This window comes from Canis lupus, chromosome 32 (genome assembly GCF_048164855.1).
Source record: "Canis lupus baileyi chromosome 32, mCanLup2.hap1, whole genome shotgun sequence".
NCBI classification, from domain to species: Eukaryota; Metazoa; Chordata; class Mammalia; order Carnivora; family Canidae; genus Canis; species Canis lupus.
Window position 1 is genome coordinate 18886083 of NC_132869.1, and position 22169 is coordinate 18908251.

Consider the following 22169-nt stretch of genomic DNA (forward strand, 5'->3'; position numbering starts at 1 on the left):
AGATTCGAGCAGAACTCAACGAAATCGAGACCAGAAGAACTGTGGAACAGATCAACAGAACCAGGAGTTGGTTCTTTGAAAGAATTAATAAGATAGATAAACCATTAGCCAGCCTTATTAAAAAGCAGAGAGAGAAGACTCAAATTAATAAAATCATGAATGAGAAAGGAGAGATCACTACCAACACCAAGGAAATACAAACGATTTTAAAAACATATTATGAACAGCTATACGCCAATAAATTAGGCAATCTAGAAGAAATGGACGCATTCCTGGAAAGCCACAAACTACCAAAACTGGAACAGGAAGAAAGAGAAAACCTGAACAGGCCAATAACCAGGGAGGAAATTGAAGCAGTCATCAAAAACCTCCCAAGACACAAGAGTCCAGGGCCAGATGGCTTCCCAGGAGAATTTTATCAAACGTTTAAAGAAGAAATCATACCTATTCTCCTAAAGCTGTTTGGAAAGATAGAAAGAGATGGAGTACTTCCAAATTCGTTCTATGAAGCCAGCATCACCTTAATTCCAAAGCCAGACAAAGACCCCGCCAAAAAGGAGAATTACAGACCAATATCCCTGATGAACATGGATGCAAAAATTCTCAACAAGATACTGGCCAATAGGATCCAACAGTACATTAAGAAAATTATTCACCATGACCAAGTAGGATTTATCCCTGGGACACAAGGCTGGTTCAACACCCGTAAAACAATCAATGTGATTCATCATATCAGCAAGAGAAAAACCAAGAACCATATGATCCTCTCATTAGATGCAGAGAAAGCATTTGACAAAATACAGCATCCATTCCTGATCAAAACTCTTCAGAGTGTAGGGATAGAGGGAACATTCCTCGACATCTTAAAAGCCATCTATGAAAAGCCCACAGCAAATATCATTCTCAATGGGGAAGCACTGGGAGCCTTTCCCCTAAGATCAGGAACAAGACAGGGATGTCCACTCTCACCACTGCTATTCAACATAGTACTGGAAGTCCTAGCCTCAGCAATCAGACAACAAAAAGACATTAAAGGCATTCAAATTGGCAAAGAAGAAGTCAAACTCTCCCTCTTCGCCGATGCCATGATACTCTACATAGAAAACCCAAAAGTCTCCACCCCAAGATTGCTAGAACTCATACAGCAATTCGGTAGCGTGGCAGGATACAAAATCAATGCCCAGAAGTCAGTGGCATTTCTATACACTAACAATGAGACTGAAGAAAGAAAAATTAAGGAGTCAATCCCATTTACAATTGCACCCAAAAGCATAAGATACCTAGGAATAAACCTAACCAAAGATGTAAAGGATCTATACCCTCAAAACTATAGAACACTTCTGAAAGAAATTGAGGAAGACACAAAGAGATGGAAAAATATTCCATGCTCATGGATTGGCAGAATTAATATTGTGAAAATGTCAATGTTACCCAGGGCAATATACACGTTTAATGCAATCCCTATCAAAATACCATGGACTTTCTTCAGAGAGTTAGAACAAATTATTTTAAGATTTGTGTGGAATCAGAAAAGACCCCGAATAGCCAGGGGAATTTTAAAAAAGAAAACCATATCTGGGGGCATCACAATGCCAGATTTCAGGTTGTATTACAAAGCTGTGGTCATCAAGACAGTGTGGTACTGGCACAAAAACAGACACATAGATCAGTGGAACAGAATAGAGAATCCAGAAGTGGACCCTGAACTTTATGGGCAACTAATATTCGATAAAGGAGGAAAGACTATCCATTGGAAGAAAGACAGTCTCTTCAATAAATGGTGCTGGGAAAATTGGACATCCACATGCAGAAGAATGAAACTAGACCACTCTCTTTCACCATACACAAAGATAAACTCAAAATGGATGAAAGATCTAAATGTGAGACAAGATTCCATCAAAATCCTAGAGAAGAACACAGGCAACACCCTTTTTGAACTCGGCCATAGTAACTTCTTGCAAGATACATCCACGAAGGCAAAAGAAACAAAAGCAAAAATGAACTATTGGGACTTCATCAAGATAAGAAGCTTTTGCACAGCAAAGGATACAGTCAACAAAACTCAAAGACAACCTACAGAATGGGAGAAGATATTTGCAAATGACATATCAGATAAAGGGCTAGTTTCCAAGATCTATAAAGAACTTATTAAACTCAACACCAAAGAAACAAACAATCCAATCATGAAATGGGCAAAAGACATGAACAGAAATCTCACAGAGGAAGACATAGACATGGCCAACATGCATATGAGAAAATGCTCTGCATCACTTGCCATCAGGGAAATACAAATCAAAACTACAATGAGATACCACCTCACACCAGTGAGAATGGGGAAAATTAACAAGGCAGGAAACAACAAATGTTGGAGAGGATGCGGAGAAAAGGGAACCCTCTTACACTGTTGGTGGGAATGTGAACTGGTGCAGCCACTCTGGAAAACTGTGTGGAGGTTCCTCAAACAGTTAAAAATATACCTGCCCTACGACCCAGCAATTGCACTGTTGGGGATTTACCCCAAAGATACAAATGCAATGAAACACCGGGACACCTGCACCCCGATGTTTCTAGCAGCAATGGCCACGATAGCCAAACTGTGGAAGGAGCCTCGGTGTCCAACGAAAGATGAATGGATAAAGAAGATGTGGTTTATGTATACAATGGAATATTCCTCAGCTATTAGAAATGACAAATACCCACCATTTGCTTCAACGTGGATGGAACTGGAGGGTATTATGCTGAGTGAAGTAAGTCAGTCGGAGAAGGACAAACATTATATGTTCTCATTCATTTGGGGAATATAAATAATAGTGAAAGGGAAAAGAAGGGAAGGGGGAAGAAATGTGTGGGAAATATCAGAAAGGGAGACAGAACGTAAAGACTGCTAACTCTGGGAAACGAACTAGGGGTGGTAGAAGGGGAGGAGGGCGGGGGGTGGGAGTGAATGGGTGACGGGCACTGGGTGTTATTCTGTATGTTAGTAAATTGAACACCAATAAGAAAATAAAAAATAAAATAAATAAAATAAAAAAAAACAAACAAAACAAAAGAGATATTTTATAATTGGGTAAACACCATCTCTTTATTATTATACTTTGTTTCACATAACTGAAGTTTTCTAACATTAATTTAATAACAAAATAAACAGTCTGGATTGATATTTTAAAACAAATAATCCAACAAGCATGTATTAGAAGTTACCAGATGCCTGGAATTGTGCTGGTCTGGGATTAGAGAGATACAACCTGTCCCTAAATTCAAAATATTCTGTAATAATTAACTTAATACTCATGTGTATAATATATAAATATTTTGAAATAAATAAAATTGATTTAAAATACAAGGCATGCAAGGATTCTTTGTAGTTTATAGCTAAGTTGGGTCTTACTGCATCTTCCTCTACCCTCCCACATTTTTTTTTTTTGTGTGTGTGCCTTATATCTTACTAAGTGCTTTATGGTCCAATCAGTTCATTTAAAGTAGGAAATTTTAGTCAATCTGTATTGGGTGCCTGGAAAATTAGTTATATGAATGTACTTTTCAGTGATAAAAGGATCAAAGGGAGCATTCTTTATAATCTGCATCTTTCATCTGCCCTAGCCTTTGTTTTGTAGATCATGCTTATAATAAGGCAGAGGCTGCTTTTGTTGTTTTGGCCAACCCTTCCACATTATTTCCAATCCAGTCATCACAAAGTATTTGGGGGATTCTAGGGTTTTGATTTTCCTAAGTCTTGCATTGCTTCTCTGATGTGCAATAGCTCAAGGATCTATATTTTTATAGTCTTATTGTTGTCACAGGGAAAACATGGCTCACCTATTTTTCTTTCTTAGTCTGAAGCTTATATTGGTCTCCTAACTTGAGGATTTCTCCCTGAATTTCTATGGCATATGCTAAAGGGCATACTGAAGACCAGTTTGGAACACTGCAGACAGGACCTTTCTGACTTTGGGAGTGTATATAGCTCGGCAGCTGCTGACCAGCTACTGGGGCAGCCCCTTGATGTGTGAACACAAGAGCCACTGACTCGGGCAGAAGGCTATTTATAATAGCATTTATCATTTTCTGAGAAATTTGAACCCTGATGATTTCAGATCATATGGCTGATGCTGCCCAGTCCATTTTCATCTGCAGCAGACAAGGTGGTGACAGAGCAACTCTGGAGACTCAAAAGTGAATAAATTTACCCAGAAAGTCTTCAAGCTTCTGGAAACTACCAGGATGCTGAGGGAAACAAGCCCTTTGGCACAATTCCTATGGGTTTTGTAGCCAGTTAGAAACAACATTCAGTTTGCTTTAGGTTCAGTTTTGAAACCACAGCTTTCAGAAACTATTCAAATGAGAAAGTATAAGAAAATATGCCATTAAAGTCTATTGAGGACCATAAAGGACTGGATAATTTGAGTCCAGCATAGTGGTAAAGCATGGATCTTAGAGAATCACATAAGAGGGCACCCTGTTGTTCTCTATATCAGGCCACAGTTGGCTTTGATGCCCTGATTTTAGGATCTTCCAAAGATGCCTCCACAACACTTCCTTTTTTTTTCCAGTATCTTCCATGGGAAAGATAGTTTGGGGCGACTGCATATCACAACTTATTGTTTTGTTTTTTTCTTTCAAATCATTAAGTTGCAAAATAACCTTTTGCCAGCCTGGACCTCAATTATCCCAGAATCCCACAATCAGAAAATTTTTTCAGCCTGGATGATAGGAGTCTGGGCTCAGTTCAGCTACTGGGCTATAAGCTGAATGTCTGAGGGACAGCAGGAGATGAGTAATTTTTATTTATTTGCAAGCATCTTGTTTTCTTCTTTAAACATCTATTCGTTTGAAAAATATATTTAATGTGTAAAACAGATGATGAAAAGGAATCAATTGAGAAAATCATTGAGGGGGAAATGAATTACTGGGGTGCAAAAATCTGGTGTCTTAGAGGACGGTTAATATTTTACTGATATTTTCTCGGAAGTGAAGTAGCTCATTTAGATGTAAAAAAGGGGACAGAATTGTGCTAAACTAATTATGGAATTTTTAATTTGCTATGAATTTGGAGTAAATTTTATTAGGAAGAATTGGAAGTACATGTGAACTTATATTATCAGGATAAATTACATCTTTTAAAGATGAGGGACCCTTGTGCTTTGCGTTAGGGCCTTTAACTTTGGTACAAAACTGTGCCTGGTTGTTGGTGAATAAAATGACCTCTTTTTGTGTGGAGGTTTAAATGGTGGTTTCCATCCTGATCACACATTTTGACTGATGGTAAATTCTGAGTCCAGTGGTTAGACCAGCTCCCAAGAGCACAGGGAAGAGGCATTTGGAACTGTAGAGACCACTGTCCTTTTTGTGGAAAGGTCTGTGTGACTTCCTATCAGAGATTAAACAGACAGACTGATCTACAGTTTATTTTTATTTATTTATTTTTAAAATTTTTAAATTTATGATAGTCACAGAGAGAGAGAATGAGGCAGAGACACAGGCAGAGGGAGAAGCAGGCTCCATGCACCGGGAGCCCGACATGGGATTCGATCCTGGGTCTCCAGGATCGCGTCCTGGGCCAAAGGCAGGCGCCAAACTGCTGCGCCACCCAGGGATCCCTGATCTACACTTTAATAGCATGTTCTTTGTTGATAAATTTATTCAGCACAAATCTAGGCTATCTGTTGCAGGGGACGGATTCTTTTATTTGGAATAGCCAAGCCTTAAGAACAGACCTTAAGTAGCCACTGGAGGAAGACCTCTCTTGCATAAGGCTTGTATTTAAAATTTTGATTTGACCTCATTTGGAGTCACCTTTTTTTTTTTTTAAGGTTTTATTTATTTGGAGCACAAGTAGGGGGAGGGGCAGAGAGAGGGAGAGAAAGAATCTCAAGCTGACTCCTCTCTGAGTGGGGAGCCCGATCTCATGACCCTGAGACCATGACCTGAGCCAGAATGAAGAGTCGGAAGCTTAACTGACTGAGCCACCTGGGTGCCCCTGCAGCCACCTTCTGATCCATAATGTTGGTCATGTCTGTTGCCTATTGCTTTTTACTCCTTCTTGATCACCTGTTAGCTTGCTATATACAAGTGTTCCGTTGGTGCCTTTATGGAATCAAGACTATATAGTGGGTCACTGCCAGCTCTCAGCAGCCAGGAGTCCTGCTAACTTCTACTACTTAGAACCAAAACCATGGCCCAGTTTTAGATACAACTAAATTTCAAATCACCTTCTGAAACAGTATACATTCATCATGTCCTAAAATGTTTGCAACACTGAACTACCCCCCCCCCCCCCCCCCCGCCACACACACACACACAAGGAAACCCACATATATTCTCTGCTTAGGACTTGGGTGTTGTGTTCTTTGGAAGCACCAGGCAAACCACTCTTATTTGCATTTATGGGTTCTAACATGGGCTTTTTTCTCATTGTTTTAGGAAGTTTGGGGCTCAAGGGTCACGACTCACTGGAGCAGGATGGGGAGGCTGCACAGTATCCATAGTACCTGCTGACAAGCTGCCCAGCTTCCTCGCAAATGTGCACGAAGCCTATTACCAGAGGAGCGACCAAGACTTCACATTTGAGAAGCAGAGTTTGTTTGCTACCAAACCAGGAGGCGGGGCTTTGGTTTTCCTTGAGGCCTAAACAATGTAAAAAATCTCAGAGAAACTATTTAGGGCATTTAAGAACTGGCAGAGCTTCTTATGCCACAGTAAATTAATCCTCTTTCTGTTTTGTATTATGATGAACGGTTGCTATTATCAAGATGTATTTCCAAAGAAACGGTTGAAAGCTCTCTATGCTTCATAATGATTGTTTTTCCATCTTAAAGTATGTTGTCTACCAATAAGCCAAAATTATGCTTGGACAGTTCTCTTCAGGATGATTTACTGAGATTTATTGACTTCAAGATTTTTAAAGATGAATGATAAAAGACACTCAATACTGACCTCCCGGATTGGATGTGAATTAAACATCCTGCTACAATTAAATGGATACAGTTGCATTGCCTGCCATATTCTTAAACACAGTTCATTTCTGGTTGCTCTTGACATTCTTCTTCTTTGCAGTCGTAGTCTTCAATTGATGATGATGATGATAGTGATGCTAGAAACTCTTTCTCAGTTTGAGCTTCAGAATGCTATTAAAATAATACATGATTAAAGATTCACAAATTGTCCTGGACACTTGTATGTGAGCTTACACCAATTATCAAGATGAGAAGACTTACTTTCTTTTTTAAAGCAACAATGGATTTAGATTCATTTACTTTTTACAGACTATGTGATATCAAATAAATAATCACTTTCTTTTTGGCTCTGAGCTTTCTCTATTACTTAATAGAGAAACTTAGCTAAAAGACACTTGCTACTTTATCTCTATTCACATTGAAATTGAGAATTATCTGGATGATAATTCAGATAATTCAATTTGATCATAGAATTTGTTTTCTTCCCACTCTATGCTAACTTCTCTCCAATGCTCTCTGATTCAAAAGGCCTGTTTACCCTTCCAGGAAACCCCACCTATGCCTTGCAACTCTGTTGTGTCTAGCAGGTCTCGCTTGTGCATGTGGACCAGTGTAGGACAGGTGTGCAGGTCTGGGATTGGGGAGGAGAGTTGCTGAGTCCTGTATATGTCTATCAAAAGTGGTCAGAAATGTTTGGCCTTGTGGTGATGCTAAGTGAACGACTTTCTCACAAGAGGGCCTTCCTGAATTATATGAAGGTTTAGACCAAAAAGCATTTTGCTGATATGATCAGATAATTAAGGCAGCAGCAGTCTTATGGTATGAATTATCCAGAAAATTATCACAATTTTGTATTATTCTGTGGTTGTTTTGCTCACTGATGTACAACTTAAAGACTGGACATCATCATCTTGAATCTCCGTTTCAGAGAGGTTGAGGCAAAGCTGGTCTTAGTATATCTCAAAGGACAGCAGGCATATATAGGGTACTAAGAAATCCATTCTTCTTTTCTAAAATAAACTTTTGGTGCATTTTCATTCTTTAAAATAAGGTAAACACTTGAGAAAGCTTAAGTTAAATTTGTTGAAAGAATTTTGAGTTTTTATAACACCTAACAATCCAAAATCTGAATTGATTTTTAATTATAATTCTTTGTTGTTGTTTTAAGATTTTTTTTATTTGTTTGAGAGAGAGAGTGTGAGAGAAAGAGCGAGGAGGAGCGGAGAAGGGGGTCAGTGAGGGGCAGAGGGAGAGGGAGAAGCTGCACCCCCCTGCCCCCGCCCACATGGAGCCCAACACAGGGCTGGATCCCAGAATACTCATGACTTGAGCCAAAGGCAGATGCTTAACTGACTGAGCCTCAGATTATATTTTTTTGTTTTTTAATACCTTTCCATTTTCCACAGAAGATCTGTGGTTGGTACATAATTATTTAAAGATACCTGGATTAATGTAAAAAAAACCGCCAAAACCCCCCAAACAAAAAATGTGGTACTTTCCATTGCTTTGCTATTCTATTTAAATTTTTCACCATGAGATAGCTTCTTGCAACAGGTGAGTAAAAATTTCCATTGTGCCTCTGCTTTGGAGGACACAGTTGTTCTCAGCCAGGGATCTATTCCATATGTGTCTTGTCTGGCTTGAAGGAAAGAACTATTTTTCAATCAAACCATCACTGTTATTCTAGAAATTATGAGAGACATCAAACTTTTCTGGAGGGGATAGGGCTAGGGCAACTGGTAAAAAGCTTCATGAAGAAGATGGAGTTTGAACAGGGCTAGAGGATGAGCAATGTGTGAAAGCTGGCGAGTAGGCACTGCAGACGGGCGAATATCTGATAATGGTCACACATGGGATGTGCACAAGGCTCAGTGGGGGTGTGGAGTTTGCCCTGGGATACAGTGGAGGAGAAGATAGGCTATCCTGGCTGCAGATGGCTTTTGAAGAGCTCCAAGTCCAGCATTTAGAGGAGGGGTTGCAAACTAGCAACCCATAGGCCACATCTGGTCTAGAGATACACTTAGTTTGGCCCCCAAAATATTCAGACATTTGGAGTTCTAATGAGGAATTCTACGAAGAATCTGGATTACTGATGGCAGAAGATCTGATTCTCCCCTGGCCTTCACTCCTGGGGATGACCATGAACTAGAGCTGAGGTATAGCTGCTTTGTTTTGATGACAGGTGGACCCTTCGATGACAGGGGGTGTTACAGTTTCCACAGCTTGTAGCTTCCCTGATACTCAGGCCACATACCATGTGCCAGCTGAGGTCACTTGCCCTTCACCAGCACACTGGCACAGTGGTTTTCTTACACTTCATAAATAATTCTCTGTACCCATGTCTCTAGCAGTAGTAGTTAAGGGAGACTGAGAAGAATGAAAGAGAATTTTGTGTGTGGAAGTAAAGAATAGTCCTATTTGTTTAATACTAAATACTCAGGTGTTTTACTCCCTTCTCTCACCTTTCTGGCTCATATAGGAACTTGATTAGATTATTTGAGCTCTGTTTTTGGCATTACACCTGTAGCTAATAAGGATTGTTCTAGATGACATGCTAAAAATAAAAAGCTCTCTCCTATTCCTGACCTCAGATTGCCCAACCTTCAGATTTATTGCACCCTTTTCCCTACATGCTCTTGCCTGCTGGAAGGGAAAAAGAACCTTTAGATTTAACAGAACTGCCCAGAAGTTAAGGAGGGAGTGCAAGAGGAAGGAACAAAGAAGACTGGAAAGACAGAGAAGGCTCCTTTTCTTTTTTTTTTTTTAATTTTTTATTTATTTTTGATAGTCACACACACACAGAGAGAGAGAGAGAGGCAGAGACAGAGGCAGAGGGAGAGGGAGAAGCAGGCTCCATGCACCGGGAACCCGACGTGGGATTTGATCCCGGGTCTCCAGGATCGCGCCCTGGGCCAAAGGCAGGTGCTAAACCGCTGCGCCACCCAGGGACCCCCTCCTTTTCTTTTTCTCACACACTTTGAGTCCCATTTAGAACCTTGTAATTTCTGCAGGGACCATTCATTTAACACAGTCATTAGAAACCAATATATTTTTGTTGAATTATTAACAAAATAAAATATGACTTCACTGATAATTTTCTTTTAGTTTGAAATTTTGACTGCATTTGGAGCTTTTCAGTTGCATAAACTGCCTGTGGTCGGAAGCAAGGGATGAGGGTAAGTGGGCATGAGGCTGCTACTAATATGAAAAACAGGGATTATCTTAAATGTGCATGTGGATGATTAAATGACAATAGTGTATTTTACCTTCCCACTGTATCTTGGATGTGAAACCACATATTGCTTATTAAATATTGTCCAGGCCATGTAAGAGAAGCCAGAGAGAGAATTCTCAACTGTTTTCAAAAAGGAAACATACCAGTTTATGTAGGAACTTATCAAAGTCATTCCTAACTTCGTAAGGTTTCTTGGTAGCCTTTGCCTGGAGTCTGAAAAAAAAAAAAAAAAAAAACGGTAACCAAACCAATTGTTTTTATACTGACACCAACTAATCACCAACATTTACACAAAATTTAATATGCTGGGTATTTGCCAGCAATTTACACATATTCATTCAATTACCCTTACAACAATCTTATCGAGTAAGTAGTATCACTATCCAGTATTCTAAATGAAAAAGGCTCAGATAGGTTAATTAACCTGCCCACAGCCCTATAGCTAGCAAGTCATACAGGATTTGAACACAAGCAGCGTGACTCAAGCCTTTGATTCAACCACTGTGTGACACTGCGTCCCAGGAGTGCAGCATTCTCGTCAGTGAGATGGTTTGCACAATATTTGCTGAACTGATTCCGCTTGCCTGGCTCCAGTGCAGACTTGAAGGAGTGTCCCAAGGGACTGGCAGGAGAACGATCTGGGGCGGCAGGGAGGGTGGGGGGGTGGAGGGCGCGGATAGAGATAGTGAAGGCTGGAAGCTCACGGAGGAATCCAGGAGTCTATCCTGATTTTTGTCACCAAGTACTCATTCAAGAAATATTTATGAAGGAGTTGGACAGCTGAATTCAGGAGGCAGGAGGAACCTTTGCAGAGATCTGTGGGTGCGGGGAGAGGCAGAGAGGAGTAGGCTGAGGCTTGGACGGGTAAGAACTTGGGACAAGGAGAAAGCAGTATTAGCAAGAGAAACAAAAATGAAATAAAGATATATGGCTATTCATTTCACTGGCAATATTCAAGGGAGACATTTTAAAATTCTTTTTCCTCCATGGAATTTGTAGGAAGTAAACATTTCTGAAAATTCCCAGTGTTCTTTGCTAAACCATGAAGTATAGATTAGCCCACCCCCCCACCCCCCGCGAGGCATCTTCTGGGTTTCTTTAGCAGGTAGTGGGGGGCACCCCCTGGGGCGCAGCAGGGCTGGCTCTTGACCACCCCCTGCACTTGTGCTCGGCCACTGACAAATGCCCCTTGCTTATTCTCTGCTTTACCTCTACCAATTTTATCTCCTCCACTGGCTTTTCTCCCCACTAACGATTACCCTCTGGGCTCTCCTCCTGCTTTTCTCAGATCTGGCTTTCACAATGTGGGTCTCTTTGTCATAGTCCTATTGAGACACACTCCAAAATATCTCTGATGTCCTTTCTCGGTAACACCCTCTTAGGATCTCCTTGAGATGGGTGTTGGACTCAGACTCTGGTTCCATCTCACTTTGTTAGAATCAAGCCATCTTTGGACTCACCCTTTTAAATTTACAGCACCCCTCTTTCTTTTTTTAAATAACAGTTTTATTGACATAGGTCTCATACCATAAAATCGACCTTGTTAAAGTGTACAATTCAGTGGGGTTTTTTTATGCACTCACAGTTTTGCAACCACCACCACTCCCTAACCCCTGTCTTTCTGCTTGCCTTTCCTTTCCTCTCCATGAGTATCTCTTCTTTGAAGATTACAGATAGAAATGTGTATGCTGTGCCTATAGATTTAACAGGCACATGAGATTGATATACGAAGTATTTTCCCCTTTTTTCACCCACAATGTCCCATTGCATAAAACATATTTGAGCACTTCTTGCAAATTACTCTGTCCTACATTCTTCTGTTATATTCTCAGTGATGAGAAATCCTATACCATATAGATTTGATTTTGGGGAACTTGTAAAAGTCACCCGGAATCAGATCTTTCTTTCTTTTTCTTTTTCCTCTTTCTTTTTCTCTTTCTTTCTTTTCTTTCTTTCTTTCTTTCTTTCTTTCTTTCTTTCTTTCTTTCTTTCTTTCTTCTTTCTTTCTTTCTTTCTTTCTTTCTTTCTTTCTTCTTTCTTTCTTCTTTCTTTCTTTCTTTTTCTTTCTTTCTTTCTTTCTTTCTTTCTTTCTTTCTTTCTTTCTTCTTTCATTTTTTTTTTTTTGAGAGATAGTGTGTGTGTTGGGGGTGTGGGGTCAACAGGCAGAGGCAGAGGGAAGAGAGAGAATCCCAAGCAGGCTTCATGCTCCACACACATGGGGCCTGACATGGAGCTCAATCTCACACTCTGAGCCCATGACTTGAGCCAAAATCAAGAGTTAGATTCTTAGCCCACTGAACCATTCAGGCGACCCTGGAATCAGATCTTATAATTTAAGTATCGTGAAGAAGAAATATGAGTGATAAGATATTTGGTGAAAAGAGAGAGAAGATTCTAAAGTAATGAATTGGATTTTCTCATGACTGGGAAAATAGCTTTTTTGTTTTTATTTAAGATCTTATTTTTAAGTACTCTGTACACACAACATGGGGCTCAAACTTACAACCCCAAGATCAAGAGTTGCATGCTCCACCAACTGAGCCAGCCAAAAACTAACTTAAAAAAAGACCCCTGAAGTACAGAGCATACATATAATGTGACATTAGTTTCAGGTATACAACATAGTGATTTGCCATCTCTACAGGAAACTAGCTTTTTAAGTTCCAAAATAGTAATTAGAAGATGAATGGCACACAGCTGTGGTCTTCCACAGATGCTTGTTTGAAGGGCTGCGCTCATCCCACACATTCTTTTGCATGTGGGTATGCTAGAAGTAGTTTAGTCTCAATACTTTATATTTTTCCTTTTTATACACTAATTTATAAAATAAACAAATTAAATGTGCCCCCAAAATGTTTGTGTGTGTAGGGGCAGAAGGGGAACAAAGAACTAGCCCAAGGGAGGCCAGCTGAACAGCTTGTTTTTCTAGTTTCCATCTTCCTGAGGGCAGGGCATGGTTATGGGTTTATTTTTAAAAGGCCTTGAGCTTAAGTACTATAGCTAGAGGAGTAAAAGGAGATGATGATGATGTTTAGCAATTAATTAAATTAGCAGAGTAGTTGGTTCTGTGGACAAAGAAGGTCAAAATGTTATTCCTGATGAAACTGTTGAGTAGAAAATCCCTGCAGATATCTGAGTGGATGTATTTTTACATAATAAACCCATTTTAGTTTTTTGTAGCACAGTTGTTGAATTTAAATGTTTAATGGGTTTTTATTAAAGATTATTTATTTATTTATTCATTTATTTATTTATTTGAGAGAAAGAGAGACTGAGTGGGAGGGAGAGAGATTCTGAAGCAGACTCTGCACTGAGCTCAGAGCCTGACAGCAGGGCTTGATTCCATGACCACGAGATCATGACCTGAGCCAAAACCAAGAGTCGGTGGACACTTAGCCAACTGTGCCACTCAGGTGTCCCTCAATTAAAATGTTTTTAATCACTACAAAATTGAATAAGGAACAAACCTATCAAGCTCCTTATCAATTCTTTCTTGCCGCTGTCTTAGGAGTTTTATTTCTTCATTAATTCTGTGCTTTTCTCTATAAAAATAAAAATTTTGAGTTAAATTTTAAAATAAAGCAGGATATCAAATTGGGAAAGAATAAATTAATAATTGCTAACTTCTACATGTCAGTAAAAGTCCTTTATAAACCAATTCTTCAACATCCCCACCCTATGTACTACTTGGTGAGAGGAATCCCCCAGAACATTCCCTGCTATAAATACATACCAAAGACATCACTCATGACACCTGAGTATGGTTTGGACTCCACCTCGCTGCTTCAACAAGGGCCCTCTCACAAAGTGTTCATACTGGTTCTTTGCACTGAGCACAGGAAATCCAAGGGCTGTGTGTGTGTGCATGTGTGTACATGTGTGGTGGTGGTGGGGGGACTGGAAAGAGATGGGAGGGGAATGGCCACACTTGGTAACCCAAGGATCAAACTTTTGCCCTGCCTGCTGGATAAGACCTTACCTGGTTACTCTTCCATATACCCCTTTCTGATGTATTTGATTGTGCTTTCCTTAATACTGCCCCAAATGCCACCCCAGCTCCAGAGAACTCATACTGCAAACAAACCTTTCTGTTCTTCCATGGCTCATCTTTGTAAACAATCAGTACTCCAGTCTCTATTTTCTGGAGCTCTCTTCTGGTCTTTCCATGCTGGGGTGCATGCCCCCAACCACAGCACAGCAAGGGTTTCTTCCTTCCTTCAATCCCTGACACTTGCCATGGCTCTATGGCTCCAACATACATCCTTGACACTTACCGGAAAAGAAACTCCAAGTCTGTTAGACACTCAGAAGTGACTCTCCTCACTGGTAAAATAAGGAGCTAAGTGTAGCTTATTTCTATGGTTACTTCCAGCTCTAAAAGAGTTTAAGATTTTATATTTAACAATAAGGGGGCAGCAACTTACATCCGAAAATCCTTTTCATTCCTTGCAAATTGTCTTTTTGCTTCTTTTATAATATCACGGTAAGTTGGAGCAGGTGGTGTGATAGGCTTATGGTTAAGGAAAGATTTTTAGTTAGGAACATCTGGGAGAGGAGGACAGTAACTGTCACAAGGAGACTGAGCATGCTGTCTGGCCTGGGCTTCCCAGTCATGAAGGGTCTCAGTTGTGGACATGAATATTACATCTGGAGATATTTGTAATATGCAAACTGAAAGAAGACAGTGCTCATTAGACCACATTAAACTTGTGCCCATTATCTGGACTACACCACCCACAATGCACTGGAACTTAATAGTTTCATAAATTCTGCAATTGCCTTTTTTTGTGTTTTTTTTTTTTTTTGTGTGTGTGTGTGTATAGATTAAAAGCAGCAATTTGTTAAATGTAAATATTAAAAACATACCAAATTTTTGTAACCCTTTTAAGGCATTTCTTCATTTCTACATATACTGAGAATCTCAAGGTCTCTTGATCTCTGGAAGGCTCTGGAGGGGACTGGCAGAATACGTTGGTTGCCTTCAGCTGGTGGCCTCTGCTAACTACAGGAAAGAAAGATGCTAAGTAGAAGGTGTAAGTGTGCTGGTCATGAGCCTGGGGCTCTTATCCCACTGTTTTGGAACAGCCTGTGGTTGTGCTTCTAACCCTGGTCTTAAACCCACATTCCTGACTGACAGAGCAGACGCTTCCCTTCTGAAACAGCAAACAGCAATCAGCAAATGACTCCAGGAGGCAGCCCTCAGCTTGTGTTAAAAGAAGACCTTAGCCTTACTGGTAGACCAGGAGCTCTTAAATCTCTGCGATCGACTGTCCCTGTACGGCCCCACTCCCCCTCCTGAAGCACACTTCAGTATCACCTCTGTCTTTCTCTGAATGCAAATTTATGGTCTATTTCAAGGCTGTCTTTGATGCTCATTTTAACCTTATTTATGCGGTGTAAGAATGTTAGGAGAAGGGCATCCCTGGTGGCCCAGCGGTTTAGCACCACCTTCGGCCCAGAGCGTGATCCTGGAGTCCTGGGATCGAGTCCCGCGTCGGGCTCCCTCTATGGAGCCTGCTTCTCCCTCTGCCTGTGTCTCTGCCTCTCTCTCTCTGTGTGTGTCTGTCATGAATAAATAAATGAAATCTTAAAAAAAAAAAAAAGAATGTTAGGAGAAGCCCAGTGGATTTGGTCCATGGAGTGGGACCACATAGCTACTTATCTTTCTTATCTTAACTTCCTGAGTACTGTATCTCAGTTGAGGTAACCAGAAGGAAAAACATGAATGGCTCCACAACAAAGATGCTCACAATAAGCTTGAATAAAATTTATGTCTTTCCTACTAAGCTCTAAACTATTCAGGAATTATCTTCAATCACTTAAAATTTGAACATCAGAGTCTAGAACCAAGGATAAGAACACCCAATTTTCTGTGCACTCTAGACCACTTTCTCAGCAACACCAGAAGAGATAAATTCTCTGGTCACAGAATCTGTTTAAGCAGGCTTTTAATAGCATCACTGACTATAGAAGGAAGCAGTGCTGACAGCAGAACACACTCTTCCCTACCAAGCCTGGAGTTTAAGAGAGTCGGGGTGAGTATAGTATTCTAAAGTGGATCAAAATTCTCTGAAATAAATTTTAGAGAAGCCTATTTATTGATAAATTCCAAATTTCTTTTTCCCCTTAATCATATCTACGTTTTAGAGTAAGATTTTCTTTAAAGAAAGAGATGAGCCTGACTTCACTGTTTACTGTCACAATGGCATACAGGATTTTTAAATTTATTTTATTTTTTATTTGTTTACTTTTTAAAGATTTTATTTATTTATTCATGAGAGACACACACAGAGAGGCAGAGACATAGGCAGAGGGAGAAGCAGGCTCCCTGCAAGGAACCCAATGCAGCACTCAATCCTGGGAATCCGGGATCACACCCTGAGCCAAAGGCAGACGCTCAACTGTTGAGTGACCCAGGCATCCCTGAACTTAGGATTTATTTTTTTTAATTTTTATTTATTTATGATAGTCATACAGAGAGAGAGAGAGGCAGAGACACAGGCAGAGGGAGAAGCAGGCTCCATGCACTGGGAGCCCGACGTGGGATTCGATCCCGGATCTCCAGGATCGCGCCCTGGGCCAAAGGCAGGCGCCAAACTGCTGCGCCACCCAGGGATCCCTGAACTTAGGATTTAATGGAAAGTTGATTTGTACTGTGTAGGTGAAAATCAAATCGCTGCTTTGACAGCATCTGGCACCCCCAGGAGGCAGACCAATAGTGACAATTGCATGTATACAGGATGAATAATAATTAACTTCAAGGACTCATTCAAGATACAGTCTTCTTCAGGGCAGCATGTAGCAAAATTGGGAAGTCAACAAAGTGTGTGTCTCCGGTGTCCTTTACTCATCTTCTCTCTTGGTGCTCTTCTTTCAGTACCCTCTTAGCTCTTGGTCTCTCCTTGGCTGGCACTCACAGGCCATTTCCCAAAGATTATAGAGGAAGTGCCATCCTGGAGATTGAGCTCTGGTTCTGGCACTGAGGTGAGCACTCATCATCTAGTACCATGGTAGCCAAAGTAGTTAACCAGGCTGACGCTCCTTTTCCTTGTTTGTAAGGGGTGGGCGTTTAGTTAGATGGTCATGTGGCTCCTGTCCCTATTCTGGTTTTCTATGAAATAGAATATGAGCCTTTTTAAGTTTAGAAGTTCAGACTCATCACTAAAATAATGGCAAAATGCTCAGAGAGTGTGGGATGGAATTTGAGATTTTGCAAAGGAATGAAGAAGAATTTGTTGAGTAATAGGAAGGATATGGGAGCTGGATGAAAGATAGGGAGGAGGGGGGAGAAAATGTGGCTAGGGGAGTCTGATATGAGACTATCATATGTTTAATACCTGGGCCCAGGATATCATTGTATCAGCACATCTGGTTCATCTGGTTAGCCCACTTCTTGATTAGTATATTAGGCATGTGGTTAACTAAAAGACCTCAAAGATATTGTATCTGAGGTGGTGGTAAGGAGGTAGGGCAATAATTGGAAATGGAATGGAAAAAGAGAAGTTAACATTTGTTGGATATCCAACATGGACCATGCACTGTGATGGGATCTTTACAGTATTTCTAGAATTCTGCTTGAGGCTCTTGAGACTGGTGTCTTTGCTTACATGAAAATAGTTCTACACTACACACAGTCCTATTTGTTGCACGGCAGAGGACATCCCAGGAAGCCTCTTCCTGCTCAGAGCCTCATTTTGGACTGGATTTCTATTTTCAGTGTGCTTCTACTTTTTTATTTTATTTTTTAAGATGTATTTATTTATTTGAGAGAGAGAGAGAGAGTGAGCGAGCACATGCATTGGTGGGGGCAGGGGCAGAGGGAGAGAATCTCAAGCAGACTCCCCACTGAGCATGGAGCCTGATGTGGAGCTCAGAATCACCACCCTGACATCATGACCTAAGCTGAAATCAAGAGTTGGATGCTTAACTGAGTGAGCCACCCGGGCATCCCAAGTTTTCAGGGAGCTTCTGAGGGCAGTGCATCTTACTTTGGGACAGGCATTTCATAGTAATGTAGGTTATATTTAAATAGTAGCTGTGACTGAACAACTAATGTATCAACTGGAATTTCCTGTTTTCAACCGATTGTTCTGTCAACCTATGGTCAGAAACACAACATTGTCTTCAGGAATTACAGACATTAATGGGTTCTGATCACACTGTACAAATTACCTTGTCTTTAGGGATCTTCTAAATGAATTAAATGTCCACATAAGCTATAGTTTTCTCTTGATATGAATCAAGCCTGAATGAAGTTTCCAAAATAAAACTTCCATAAGCTGGATCAAAGTTACTTTCAAATTTTGGCTTTGAGATTTCATTCCACATAAATAATATTTTTGACTATTCAGTAAATGACAACTTTAGGGATAGATTAGTACTCAAATCTAAAAGAAAAGTAATGAAAGCCTCACTTTAAATAAAGCAGACAAAAACTAAACCTCACAAAATCTCATTTTGACAAGTGTTTCAGTAAGACTTAAAAAATATCACTGTGTAATCATTTCTCAATATACATAAGTCAAATCATTATGCTGTAGACCTGAAACTTATACAATGCCATATGTCAATTATATCTCAATAAAAATAAAAAAATATTACTGGCCAAAGAATATAATAGCAGAATTAATGTAGTCAAAGGAAAAGAAAAAAATTCTCTCAGAATTTCACTTTCCCAAAAAATAAAACTATTTTCATTTTTCTAGGTGCCTTTTCATTTGTCATGTATGAATATATATTTTATGTTATTTTTAGAATGACATGGTTGCTTTCTTTACCCAACTATCATAATTTTCCCATACGTCCAGGCTTTGTAGTCATTATTTTAATGTTTGCAAAAGATTTCAGAGTAAACACTCTGAAGTGTGTAGAGGGGCTCTACGGTCCTGATGCAAAAATTTTGCTGTTTTTTTTAATATGAAATATCAATTTCTCCTCTCTCCCCCAATTGTGTTTTCCAGTATGACATCTCCCAGCCCCACTCTCCACCTTCAAGTCTAGCAAGGGAGGCCTGTGTCTCTCCATACTCAAGTCTGTCTGGGTTCTGGGAAAAGATAGCCCTATTCTTGCTTACCTTTGGAGTGCTTTGATGCTAATGGTCAAGAAACGAGATGGTAGTTCTGTTCATTATGTAAGCAAGAAGCCTGCAATTTCAGTTATGCCAAATTTCCGCCTTTGGTTTTTTTCCTCCTTTGGCTGTCACAGACTGTGAAGAAGTCCAGCAGCTTTAGTAGAGAAGGCTTAGCAATCTTCCTAAATATCTGAAGAGGTTCAGACTACTTTTAATATCTGTCTTACTTTTCTTGCTACATCTAGTGACTGAGACCCTAAGATCTTTTCCTGAGTGAAAATCACAGAAAGTTCAATCTCACAGAGTGATTAACACTTTCCTAAAGTGCACATAGTCTGGAGCTGCTGAAATTTAATTTGTGTGCAGCTATTTCCTGGTAATATTTAATTTCTTTCTCAGAGTGCCGGTCAGAATTTTGAAGATTTTATCCTTCTACAAAGCTATATTGTGCTCTTGACCATGGTTCCCACGATGAAGCATTTATGAGTGAGACGGTGCTTGTCACTCTGAACTAATTGGATTTTCTTCCTTGGACATTCATTATATATAATTGGCATTAAGACAAAGAACTAGGTTTTATTTTCTATAAATTTTTAATTTTGAACATATATCATTAAAATGAACTGGGTATGTACATTCTTTATAAAGTAATTCTCATTGCCCACAGAATTTGGTCACAGTTGTATATTTGTGTTGTGTAATAGGGTTCTGGGCTATATGATGTTGGTACTAAGACCTCAGCATTTTCTTCCACTGTTCAATCATGATGGTTTTTAATAGACTTCTGTTAATGTCTGTTAATGAGTATCCTAATTTTTATTCTCATCAGATACATAAAGTCATCAATTTTTCCTAACTGTAGAAAATTAGAGTACTTAGAGCTTACAAATTATGAAGAATGACTATATTTTATTCCTTGGGGATGACTGTGGCAACATGTTTTCCAAATCCGCTGTCTGAATTGACCTCACACTGTGTTTTCTCATGCAATGCAACACGGAGTTTACGCGGCAAACCACTAAATGGAGAAGGAGCCATTTGGGTAGAAATAAAATGGTCCTGTTCTGGGACTTCACAAGAGCTGTGGTTGGCATATGACATATTAAAACCTGGAGACATCCTAAAGGCCTCAATTCAGACTCTGAGGTCTTTGATCTCCCTTTAGAAACACGGGGTATTCGTGAAATAAAGGACCTTAGAAATTGCAGGGTTCAGTTTGATTATAATATAGATGAAGAAGCGAAGTCTTTTAGAAAGGAAGTACCTTGCCTTTGAGAAGTTGGGCACGTGTGAGACTCAGGAAAAGAATTTCCCAGAGGCAAATTTTGCTTCTATCTGCCAAAAGTACTATCCTAGAATGAAGCTGCAGGAGGCCTTGCTGTCTAACCCATACCCCTTAGATATATTCCTCAGAGTCTCTTTAGAATTGCTAATGAGATGACCAGGTTAGGACCAAAGTATCCATTCTACACATAATGCTATTGTATAAGAAATAAACAGAACCCAAGCAGCAAACAGTGGCCACAATCTCCTCCTTTATACTCCAGCATTCATTTAATTCTTAATCCTAAAAACTAAATTCTTAAAATAACTTAGCATGTGGCCCAAACTGATCTTAGAACAGTTATCTTCTGTTTACTGCTTACTTCTGCTTATGGTCCAAATATTTTAATGTTAGATTTGCAAGAATGCCAAACATCCACAATAGAGCCGTATACCCATAAATGTTTTTAAAAGTTATTACTAACCCCATATGCCTTATTCCATGGGAGACAGCGCCAACTGTTGGAATATCACCCAGATTTCTACATGGCTTGGTATTGTGTGTAAAATGGGGGTTTTAGTAAGTTTCATTATTTAACATATCATTAGAAGCAGTTTTGTAGCATAGTCTAGAAAATTGAGGGAATAGGGCTACCAAAAATATTAATGCAGATTTAATGAAAAGCATTCAACAAACTTGCCAGGGCTTTCAGTAGGCATGGAGACACGAAGATGAGTAAAACGTGATATTTGACTTACAGGAATGAGTAGGAACGAGAAATAACAACAGGCAGTTTTTCAGGTAGAAGACAGAACTATAAAAAATAGGCATAAAGACTATGACAGTCTAGCAATCTGTTCTGCTTCAGGGCAGAGCTGCCTCCAATCGGATGAGGGTGCTCCTCTGTGCTGCTACAGCAACTTGGGTCGGATTCTGTGACTGATGCACTTCCTGTCTTTGCAGCTGGATGGTTCAGCACCTTCATAGGAGCAGCTGGTATGGAAGGAGTATTCAGGGGGTGTTTATTGTTCTTGGCCTCCTGAGCAAGCATTCTTACTGATCTTTCCATGTAGCTGAATCATAGGCTTCATCCTGAGAAGCCCAGTCATCATCAGAAAGTTAATTATATTTTGCTATATTGTTTAAGAAATCTAGGAAGTATGATATATCTTCAAGGAAAATTTTCATAAAAATGGTTAACATAAATTTTGGTGCCGTAGATGGTTGGCTCTAGTTATCTGGAAAACTTAGTTATGGTAACAGTTCACTACCTAAGACTGATAAACAAGTTGTTGATTTATAGAGATTCCATAATTTTTATAATTTATGCCCCTGAACAGACAGCTCTGGAGGGAATTCAGCCATCCTCACTATTTCCATCAACCCCTCCTGCACTCACGAAGCTATTCCAAATAAATATACAAACTGTGGATTTGCTTTGCAAATACGGTGCCTTGCTTATAACTGGATTCAATATCTAAACTAGAAATTCTAGAGACCCTTCTCTCCTGAGATGGGCCAAACTAGATTATTAGTAACAAAACAGAAACGAATACATGTGAGATAACCACCAAAGGAGTCCTTAAAATATGCAGGCCCTAGCTCTAAACTACGATAGGGTTTCTACTTTCAGAGACCCTGGAGCAT

The 22169-nt window shown here is 39.8% G+C and overlaps 2 protein-coding genes across 9 annotated transcripts in view; one reads left to right on the plus strand and one right to left on the minus strand.

The window, feature by feature from the left end:
• The window catches only part of GALK2 (galactokinase 2), a 136946-nt gene extending 129645 nt beyond the window's left edge, over positions 1-7301 (plus strand). For all 5 annotated transcript variants that reach the window (XM_072808455.1, XM_072808456.1, XM_072808458.1 and 2 more), the window contains one exon: positions 6421-7301. In XM_072808455.1, the coding sequence (XP_072664556.1) occupies positions 6421-6628 (208 nt within the window). In that variant the 3' untranslated portion in view covers positions 6629-7301. The remainder of the gene's footprint in view (positions 1-6420) is intronic.
• The window catches only part of FAM227B (family with sequence similarity 227 member B), a 189094-nt gene continuing 173779 nt past the window's right edge, over positions 6855-22169 (minus strand). For all 4 annotated transcript variants that reach the window (XM_072808452.1, XM_072808449.1, XM_072808450.1 and 1 more), the window contains 4 exons: positions 14613-14689; positions 13656-13730; positions 10332-10401; positions 6855-7124 (listed from right to left, as the gene is read on the minus strand). In XM_072808452.1, the coding sequence (XP_072664553.1) occupies positions 7005-7124; positions 10332-10401; positions 13656-13730; positions 14613-14689 (342 nt within the window). In that variant the 3' untranslated portion in view covers positions 6855-7004. The remainder of the gene's footprint in view (positions 7125-10331; positions 10402-13655; positions 13731-14612; positions 14690-22169) is intronic.